Source organism: Paramormyrops kingsleyae, chromosome 7, assembly GCF_048594095.1.
Source record: "Paramormyrops kingsleyae isolate MSU_618 chromosome 7, PKINGS_0.4, whole genome shotgun sequence".
NCBI lineage: Eukaryota > Metazoa > Chordata > Actinopteri > Osteoglossiformes > Mormyridae > Paramormyrops > Paramormyrops kingsleyae.
In genome coordinates, this window is record NC_132803.1 from 27,764,224 (window position 1) to 27,774,597 (window position 10,374).

A 10,374-nucleotide genomic window follows, 5' to 3' on the forward strand; every position below is an offset into this window, starting at 1 on the left:
ATATTAAGTTTGTTAACCAAATGTGTTTAGGTCGGCGATACACTCAAAATGGCGAATGGGGGCGTGTCAGACAGTGCAGCCTCGTTACTGACAAAGACCGACCGATGACTTCTTTTCATCGCACTTCACACAATTGCTTCCTGGCGTTGCGTAGTTGCCTAGAAATACTGGTAATGTCCTGTTGAGACTTGCCTGGTTCAAGCCGCTTGAAAGTAGATAGGATCTTCGAAATTATAGTACACTTTTGTTAGGCTAACATGACTATATAATCATACAATAATAGATATTGGTGCTACTACATTTTCCTACAATCTTATTGACCAAACAGCCAACTGTCACTGTGCTCTGACATCATTCTGGCACTTTAAGGAAGGACTGTCAATGTGATCAGTTTTTCTTATTGGACAAATTCACCCCAATACAGTTTGGCCCTGAAAGGCTGGAACCTCACTAAGGGCAGCTCCTCAGCCTCTTTTCAGCTGTGCAGCCCCAGACTCCAAACTCTGTTTTGGCATCTTTGGTAACGTCCCATATAGTACACAACACTTCACATGCTACAATGCTGTATTTGACATGGGTGGCTGTTTGTAGCAGTGTGTGTGTGTGTGTGTGTGTGTGTGTGTGTGGGGGGGGGGGGGGCGGGGGGGTGCAGTGAAACAGTACCAGAAACAGACCCATCACTCAATCCATTTAAATCAATCAACCCTGCCTGACCCTGATTCTCCACCAATAGTCTGCCTTTTGGCCCTTGCTTAAACTCACCATCCTATACAACAGGTGTGTACACATTTCTTTAAATTAGCAGAATAGTGGGAGTCTGGGTATTGACATGCCATTGGCTCTTCTCTACATTCCCTAGGCAGCTGCTTTATGATACAAAAATGCTCAGTTGACATACTCCTATTTTAACATGTAGGAAAACATATTCAAGGCTTAGATTGGACTGCTAATATTCCTTTAAGAAAGCATAAAATTCAAGCATGATAATGGCTACAATTTGTTGACTACGTTTTAAGTAATCCATGAAACAACAGTGTGTTGATCTTTGTCTGAGGTGCACCTACATTCTGAAACACCTTCAAAAATGTTCCAGATTTCACAGCACAGTGCAGAATGACGTTCTGCCTGTGCATGTTTGTGCATATGCACGTTTGGGCTGGAATCTAGCCATCCCACTCTACCCAGGACCAGACAGCCCCAGTGCCGCGAGGCGTGATTGATGAGACCATTCTCCGAATGTTTTTACAGAATTCAGTGGGAGTTTAGGCGCCTTGCGCATTTTAATACCAAACAAAACATTAGTCTCTCAGTCCCGGGGCTCCGTGGTTCTCAGAGGAATCCATTAGTCATCCCTCCACAGCACAGCAGCCTGCTGCGAGGCTTCAGGACACGGAGGGATGGGGGGCGGAACTGTTGTCTAATGACTCCATTCTGAGGTTCATCATAACTCAATTGAACTCAACCCCTTAGATGATCAAACACAGCACAACGTACAGCTACTCAGTACTGTATTCTTTCCCCATTGTTTGTGTTTCTTTCACTAGCTGATTTATCCACATTGAGGATCTGAATGCACGTGTTCCAGAGGCGGACATCTGTGTTGCTGTTCGCATGCAAAAGAAACAGTACAGATAATGTGGTCTGTTACTTCTGGGTGCATGAAGTCAGGAAAGAATTTTGGGTGCAATCGAGAGGGAATTTTATGAAGACCAATATTGTGAAGAATGACCTCTATTCATGTGACTTAAGTGCTGCTTTCCTCTCTGAAATTGATCGCTTGTGAATAGCTGCATCGTTATTTTTCCCATTGAAAAAAATCACAGTTGTCCCTGATGCTGCTCAGACAAAAGCTTGGCCCATTTCACATCACTTCTTCGTTATTTTACACAGACAGGGTTTGAATTCAGGGGCTTCATCCATTTAAGGCTGCATTCAAAGACGGAATGCATCACAGCGGTGCGACAAGGCTGTCCCATTTCGAAGACTCCTTCAAATGCAGTCTAGAAATGCGTCCTTCTATTCTCACTCCGCAAAGGATGCACCTGATGGATCCTTCACAGCCTAAATTGTCCCAAGACTCATTGAGGTAAAGAGTGTGTCCCAGGTAGGCAATGGAAGCTGCGCTTTGCCAGTCTAGGGAAAGGACAAGAACAGCTGGTGATGCAAATAGGAAATTATCCATGGGCCAGGCCATCCCATTTGCAATGCTTTCTGTTTGGTCTTCAAACAACGCAGCCTACAAAGGCCACATCCTCATAGATCACATGCTTTGAAGGTTGCAGCCCCTGAATTGAGATACAGCCGATGTGTGTTATTTTGCCTTGGTGGAAAGAAGCTGGTTGCTGGTATGCAGCAGACATAGTTACCATTATTGTTCATTACCCATGCAGTAACATCCCCATACCTGTAGGGGATGCTCTCTCCCCACCTGCAGATTGCAAAACTCATGATTACACTCATATCGGCATGCTAGGTGCTTGAATACGTGGCTATGGGGCACAGTTGTCACCAGTAGGGATGGAAGTGGTGAGAGATGCTTAATGTTTGTTATGGGGGAAACAGAGGATCGTGGTGAGAGAATATGAGACAGTAAGAAAGATGACTTACATTTCTGGTTTCCCTCTCAGATCGCATCAGCTGTCACAAGCATGATCCATTTAGGGAACATGAGCATTTTATTGCTATGGGAATTCTGTGTAAATTAAATCAATCTTCATCTATTGAATTAATCATATCAGCTGACTGCTCTGTCTTATCCATTCTCTCTCATTTTAGCTCTCCATAACTGCTAAGTATATCAGTTGTGGGTTGAATTTTTAATTAATGAGCTGTTGGGCGCAAGGTGGCGGGTAGGAGGGGGTCATCAGTTGCAGTTTCCCAGAGTCCTCTGCCCCAGAACCCCCTGGCAAATTTAAAACCTCTCTTCCTCAAAACGATGTTATGATTGCAATTTCCAGGGTGTAAAAAGTGAGCTGGTAATCAGAATCTTGCAGGCTGCGACTCCCACACAGGGCACTACAGCTGTAACCTTGAGCAGTAAGTGGGCTTCGCAGAGCTGCTTAAATGTAGATAATGAGGTCAGGGAAGCTACATGGTTCGCAAATGATTGTCGGAAGCCGGTGTGCCATGTTACAGCTGCCGTTTACACTGGGGGTTCCCAGCCCTCAGGCCGTGGACCGGTACCTGGCCATGGACAGAGCCCAACTGAGCTGTGGAAACCCTTAGAAAGCAAGGGGAAAGGTAAATGTAGGCCAACTGCATTGTGTTTGTTTTTTATTTTCCTGGAAATATCAAACTACATTACATAATCACAAGGAAACTTATATTAATGTAGAAGTTAAATGTTCAACAAACCAAATTCCTCTTATTAAAAATTTTAAAATTAAATATACAATGGAAACATTTTACTTGTGTCATAACCTGCAAGGTCCGCGGTCGTTTTTAGATGAAAAGCTAACTCGCTAGTGAGAGAAAAAATGAATGCGAAAATGAAGAAACAAACAACTTTAACTTTTTCACCTGGGCTGCTGAAAAAAGATCCACGGTCAGTGAAGATAATGTTCCTATCCACACACTTATGTGAGGCTGGATTTTCTGCTTCGACAAACACCAAAGCAAGGCTCCGCAGCAGACCGGACCTTAAAATCACGCTACACCTGTCACCCTAACCCTAATGCTATGATCACCTTCCCTCCAGAAAACAGGCTTGCATTGATTAGTATTGATTAGTTGGTTAGTATTGATTTTTGTGTGTGTTATACAGTATACTGCTTAAGGTTGAATTTTGCTCTTACTAGGCCAGGGTTTCTGCAGGTTTTCTAAGAGTAAATTTAAGACTTTTTAAAGACCTTTTTAAGACCAAATAAAGAAAATTTAAGGAAAAAAAAAATATCGTAGGGAAATTCATACGAATATATTATAATCATAAGAATTATGATATCATATTATAATCATAAGAATCATAAGAATATACGTATTCTTCGGCCTTCCAATCGCACTACATGTCTAAATAGCGCGCTTTAGAAGAAAGGGTTCATCTGCGCATGCTTGTCAAGTTCTTCTTCGGGTTACTGACAGATGAAGCAGCACATAACGCCATCTACCGTTCAATGAATATTGAGCGATCTAAGCCATGTAGCACAGAAATTACGCTTTCGCTTCTCTTTAAAATCAAAACACACGAGGAAACAATCCCTCACAAAAATTAATGCCATGATCATATGAATTTAAGACTTGCTGGTCTGATTTAAGACCTTTTCAAGGCCTTAATTCACGGAAAAGTGATTTAAGACTTTTTAAGACTTTTTTAAGACCCGCGGAAACCCTGTACTAGGCTTTACATAGCTTAACATGACAGTAGTCGTAGATTACTATCAGTTCTGTTGCACTCCTCCTTCTCTCCCCCCCCATGTCAGTCAGCAGTATGACAACTACTGTCTCGTCTGTGTAGTCAAAAAGGTTGGGGACCCCTGCCATACACATACATCCAGGCGATTAACCTTGCAGACGCTCACGCCCTCAAACACAAACTCAAAGTAAAAACATCGAAAGGGCCAGCGACAGGCTTTACACCAATTAACGTGAATTATTTGTGAACATCCAAGTCGAAAAAGACAGAACATACCTGACAGGACAAAGCATTAACATTGACACCATTATAACTACATAACTGGTAAGCAATACTAACAACTTTAAACTGGTGGGTGAAGACGTCCATCTGTTACCACTTTGTAGGCTCAAGCGGTGGGATAGTGGGATTACCTTGGTTTACCGGATGGTGCCACTCGGACCGGGCCGATGGCAGTATGGGATCGCCGGGCCCTTAAAATTGCAGCAAATAAGGCCAAAATGACTCCAGGGACTGGATTCAAGGGAGTCCATATGTCAGCCTCCTAGATGTTTAGTCATTTCCATATTCTTAAATACATTACAGCTTTAAACCATCTAGATACGTGGATCTAAATTCTATAACTGTTAAACTCACAAGTGACATTTAGCCACAATAAACCACTGTTGGATTGGCTGATATAGATTTGTTGCAACCTGAATTTACCTTTTGACAAATGTTAGAGAACACACACACATGAACGCACACAAAGAAAAACCCAGAACAGCAGGGTGCACTTCTCAAGCTTCTTTTTGCATATTTTATTTGCATGCTGGAATCCATCTTCCATTTCAAAACAATTCTTTTTTTCCCCCCACACATGGACAAGTTTCACCTGCTTCACAACAGGCGATCATTGCATGCACAGTCAATGTCAAATGGTCTCCAACTACAGTTTTTCTACACATTTTAAAATGTAAAAAAAAAAAAAAAAAAAAGATAAATTATGTGTCAAAGCACCCAGGGTTGGTAACAAAGGGTAATGGTTTTCACAAAAAACCAGGAGATGGGAATGTTCTTGGATCAACAAGGGCTGACTTCAGCCTGGCCGGCCATAAAATCCAGCCGGCTTGGTTTTCTTTCTCTCGACCAGACGCTCGACAATCCGTTCCATTGAGATGCTTTGTCTCCAAGCCTAGCAGGGGGCTGTCACTGGATCACAAAGGTCATGACAGAACACTGCCACTCAAATGATGCTTCACAGTTCATGCCAATGATGCCCCTAAACACTAAACGGGAGGCCCAGGTGGGTACGATTTGGGGAACACAAGAGACACCATACTGACTGCTTCAGTTTCACCTGCAATAACTGCCACCTGATAGAGGACGGTTCTACAAAACTATCCGACAGATACCCACATTTATGCTTCCCTCCAAATTGAGTCTGCTAGGGGACTGCCCAATCAAAAAACCCGATCAAACTCAGACTGACTGGTGGTGGCAGGGTTGCGGTTCTGATTGGCTGGCTGCTGGGGCATGTGGCCCCGCCTCCGGGGCGGAGCTAGGTATTCAAACATGGATGTGTTGTGAGTGGAGAGCATGTTCTTCAGGTCGGAGGGCATGGGATCGGTCCAGAAGAAGTCGTGGTTGAGGGCGTCATCGCTGTCTGTGCGTTGAGCGGGGTCAAGAACGAGGAGTTTATCGATGAGGTCAAGCGCGTAGGGGTCCTTCACATAGGCCTTTAATCTCTCCTTCACCTTTCTTTTCTGCCCTTTAGGCAATTCCATTTTTTGGTACAGTTCGTATTTTTTGTCCACGCTCGGCCAGACCTAGGAGGAAGATGGTACAACCCGGTAAATCGTAATTCTGTATTTCCAACAACAAATACATCATGAATATTGATTTGTATAGGTTCCAAAATGCCTCTATGATTCTAAAACACACACAGCTACACCTTCGACCCAATTGAGCAGCACTAGAACATGACAGAAACCTTGAACACACTGAGCCCACTGAGGCGAAGGTACTGAGGACTCCAGCAGCACTGAGCACTTACACCCTATATATCAGTAAAATCACCCACACCTTCAAAGGGTTTAAATACTACTTGCTATGTAATGCAAAGCAGTAAGTAGCATGCAACAAACGGCTTTAGTAGGACCTCTGCAGTGATGGAGCCACACAGCTGGCTGATGAGTGTGAGCTGGTGCTGCTCCGTGTTGCCCTGCATGATGGGACTGCGTGTCCACATCTCAGCCATGATACAGCCGCCACCCCACAGGTCGATGGGGGGGCCATAGTCTCGTTCCCCTGATGGAGAGAACAATACAGGTGGAGGGAGATGGACAGACCATTTACTTAATGATAGTTACTGGTGTTTCAGGAACAAACCTGACATGTTCAGTGTCATTAACAATGCCATAGGAAAGACTTGACATATTTTTAGTTTTTTGCAAAGGGCACAAATGTAAAGGTCACATTTCACCATTAAAATATTTTATATTATACTTTGCTAGGATAACAATAAAACTGACACTTTATTGATTCTTTTTTTTGGCTACCCCATCTTGCTCTCCACGACACAAAGACCCATATGTAGGTGAGAGCAAGCCGGGTAGCAAAGGACAACCACCTGCAGTGGTGCCCATGGAGCTGGGCAAAATCTGGGCAAAGACAAATGGAGTGTAGGACTGGACGATATGGCAAAAATTTATATCACGGTATATTTCTTAATTTTGGTCGATACGATATAATTCCGATATCGATATGGACAATATTAAAAAGCCTCAGGAAAAAACTGCCGAGGACACACACAATGGATGTCTGCAAACTGAATTTGCAAAGTCTATAATACCTCCAGGCTCCTCCTATTAAAATTATATAATTTTTTTAAATAAAAACAGTACAAAAAAAAATAAGGTTCACTTTTTATTTGTATTTAGCCTTTACAAACAAGAAATGTGAAATAAACTATCAAATAAATAAAACTCTCAGACTCAGCTTATTAACAATAATATATTTCCATTTAAACTAAAACAGGCTGATTATTCATATACTGTATATTATATGATACAGTATATATGTATATCGAAATATCGGAAATGTGTTTAAAAATCGTATCACCGTTATTGAAAAAAATTATATCGCGATATATATTGATATCGAATTATTGTCCAGCCCTAATGGAGTGACATTAAAATGCAGGACGGGGGCGCCCGGGGCCACTTACCCAGCAGCAGCTCCGGGGGGCGGTACCAGAGCGTGACCACGCGGTTGGTGTAGCGATTGCCTTGGCTGTTCTTGGCCAGGCTGAAGGCTCGCGCCAGGCCGAAATCGGCCAGCTTCAGCACCCCGTCACGTGTGATCAGCACGTTGGCAGCTTTCATGTCACGGTGCAGGATCTGAGGGAGAAGAGCATGGGTTACGCTGAAGCTGTGGTGGACGTGTCCATAAAACACAAAGCACTCCATTTGCCATCTGTGCGAATATCCACGTAAAAACACAGTAATTCTTACATACATTAACCTCGTGTGGGATCCCCATGTGATCAGCTGTTTCTGGTTGTTGTCATTAGTCCTCTGTATTAAGTCCGCGTTTCACTTTGTTTCCCCAGTCCGGTCATTGTAACGTCATTGTGTTTTTCTGCCTGTTCTCAATTAAACCCTGTGTTTCCCGATCGCTTGAGTCCTGTCCCTGCTTCCCCAGTCCAGGCTCGGGAGATCGTGACACCCCCAAGCCACGCCCCAACACTGCACCAAGGCTAGACTATGCCATGCGGTCCATTGTTTATTTTTATTATTACTCTGTATTCGTTAATTTGTTCGTGAATAGCAAACTTTTAGGTTGTAACATTTGTACAACTTTTACGTAACTTTTTGGTGAGCAATGGCTAACAAAATGATATAAAGTACAGTGTATTACCTGATACAGTATTTTCAATAAAATAGCATTATCACCAACAAGCACTGCGACTACAGCAAATGCGAGGCTGACACTGAAGCGTTACCTTCTGTTTCCGCTCAGAGACGTGCCGTGTGACTCATTTCCTGGCGCGTACAATTTATATTAGGTCAGCGTTCACGGTTCGACTTCTGATATTCAAATCGAGTTCTACGTCAAACTGGTGTGTTCGACTTTCAAGAAATTCGAGTTCTAGTGAGTTCGAGAACCGAGGTACCACTGTACTTCATGTCAAAATGGCTGCTATGAAAAAAGGCCCTTTGGTGATATGAAACAATGTGATGCCACCTATGACTTCTAGGCAGCAACTCATGGTTTCAAATTAACAATGAAAAAAATATCTTGCTTCTTCACTCCAGAGGAGCAGAACCCCATAAGTGTGTGTGGTCAGACATCTTTTTAAATAAAGCTTTTTTTGAATGGACAGTTCCCAACCTTGTTCCTGTGGATGTAGTACAGTCCGTTGAGAAGCATCTGCATGACCTTCTTGATCTCGGCCAAGGTGAACTTGACGTTGGCGTTGCTCAGCAGCCCCGCCAGGTCATGCTCGCAAAAGTCGAACACCAAGTAGATGCTGCCCTTGTACCGATTGAACTGGGTGGCTGGAGGGGCGGGGGAGCACCGGCCGTGTGAGGGTACGGGCGACAGCGACACACGGAGACAGCACATCTTTGCCAGACAATGCGCGGACTCACCTTTGGTCCTGCAGATCTCAATGAGGTTGACGACATTCTCGTGTTTGAGAAGCTGCAGTATCTTTATCTCTCTCAGCGCGGTGATGGGAAACTGGACAAAGAGCAGAACAAACAGTGTTATAAGAACCCATGAAGGTATCAATACTGGGGGGGGGGGGCAAACTGAACACTGTCAACATCAATAGATTGCAATATCAAGCATGTTCTAAGGCTAGAGTGATGATAGGGGGGGGGGCGTTGCCCAGATAAATAAATTTTTAAAAATCCATCATCAAAAATTTGTCATCACTCACCCCTTCTTTCTCGTTCTCCATCAGGACTTTTTTCAAAGCCACCTTTTTCCCGGTCTGCCTATGCTTAGCTTTAAACACCTCCCTAAGGGACAAAGAAAAGAGCCGCATACATTATATACATCGGCCTTCCCGACACAACAAACGGCTATAATAAGGCCCACTGAAGAAATCCATTCGCTCTTTTTTTAAAATATCGCTTTTAAATGCCAAGGTAAACGGGTAGTGACTGTCTATCCTTGCAATTCGGCTAGCTGGCGTTCCCGATCAAACCCCGAGTAAGGCTTCTTATGATAAGCCTAAGCTATTTAACATTCACTAACATCAGTTCTCAAACTGCCCCTTACCCAAAGGTGCCCTGGCCGATCTTCGCCAGCTTTTCATATTTGGAAAACTCATCGCAGAAAGGGAACTCCACTCCGTCGTAATACTTGGACATAATGGCAGTCTCCCGGTCAGGCCTGGAAGGAAAGTACAAGAAACACGTTTTACGAGAGCTCGACTCTCACACCCACCGTATAACGACAGGCGCGAGTCACTCGTCCTCTCTCGATTCATCAAAGTCACCAGAACAGAATCAATAAGCCATAACACAACTCAAGTACACACAGAAAACGTTATATCTGCGAAATATTCATACTTTTCAGCGCCGCCGGAGCTTCCGGTTTTGTCCCGCTGCATCCCTGTTTGCTTGCCGGATACTTATTTTACGGCGCATGCTGGGATTTGGAGTTCTTTATGGTGACTCAATGCATTGCGCATGCTCATAAAACCCTAACCCCCCCCCCATAAAGGCGAAGCAGTGATTATCGCAGCGGTTATACAGAGTGTTATAAGACGGGAATAAATAAAATTTTTGTCCGGCGAAGAGTATTTTGATCATCTTCTGAATTACGAATGACTAGAATAGTGTACATGTAGTACAACACTGAAGGAACGTTAAGGATTTTCACCATTATCTGGTAGAAAAGAAAAGCTGCATAATATTATTAGGCGAAAAGCATGCATTTAAGTATGGACGATAAGGACATGTCCCTACAATATTGTGGCAGTATCTTGTGTGTTTAGAAGGGCGCAGGGTTCGGGGCTGATTTGGTCCCTA

The 10,374-nt window shown here is 43.6% G+C and overlaps 1 protein-coding gene across 1 annotated transcript; it reads right to left on the minus strand.

Annotated features, from left to right (window-relative positions):
• Nucleotides 1-5,119: 5,119 nt before the first annotated feature.
• On the minus strand, nt 5,120-10,002 carry cdk9 (cyclin-dependent kinase 9 (CDC2-related kinase)). The gene is made up of 8 exons (XM_023838011.2): nt 9,913-10,002; nt 9,620-9,733; nt 9,276-9,357; nt 8,983-9,073; nt 8,723-8,889; nt 7,557-7,728; nt 6,489-6,637; nt 5,120-6,156 (listed from the first exon to the last, which is right to left on the minus strand). Exons 1-8 carry the CDS (start codon nt 9,951-9,953, stop codon nt 5,791-5,793), a joined length of 1,182 nt encoding a protein of 393 aa, XP_023693779.1. The 5' UTR covers nt 9,954-10,002; the 3' UTR covers nt 5,120-5,790.
• Nucleotides 10,003-10,374: the final 372 nt, after the last annotated feature.

Bases quoted from the DNA above. Each gene is read 5' to 3' on its own strand.
- cdk9 (XM_023838011.2), bottom strand. From the start codon at position 9,953: ATGCAGCGGGACAAAACCGGAAGCTCCGGCGGCGCTGAAAA. The intron at 7,729-8,722 runs GTTGGGAACTGT...CTTCTCCCTCAG, and splicing joins ACTACATCCACAGGAACAAG to ATCCTGCACCGTGACATGAA. The intron at 6,638-7,556 runs GTAAGTGGCCCC...TCTCTCCATCAG, and splicing joins CCCCCCGGAGCTGCTGCTGG to GGGAACGAGACTATGGCCCC.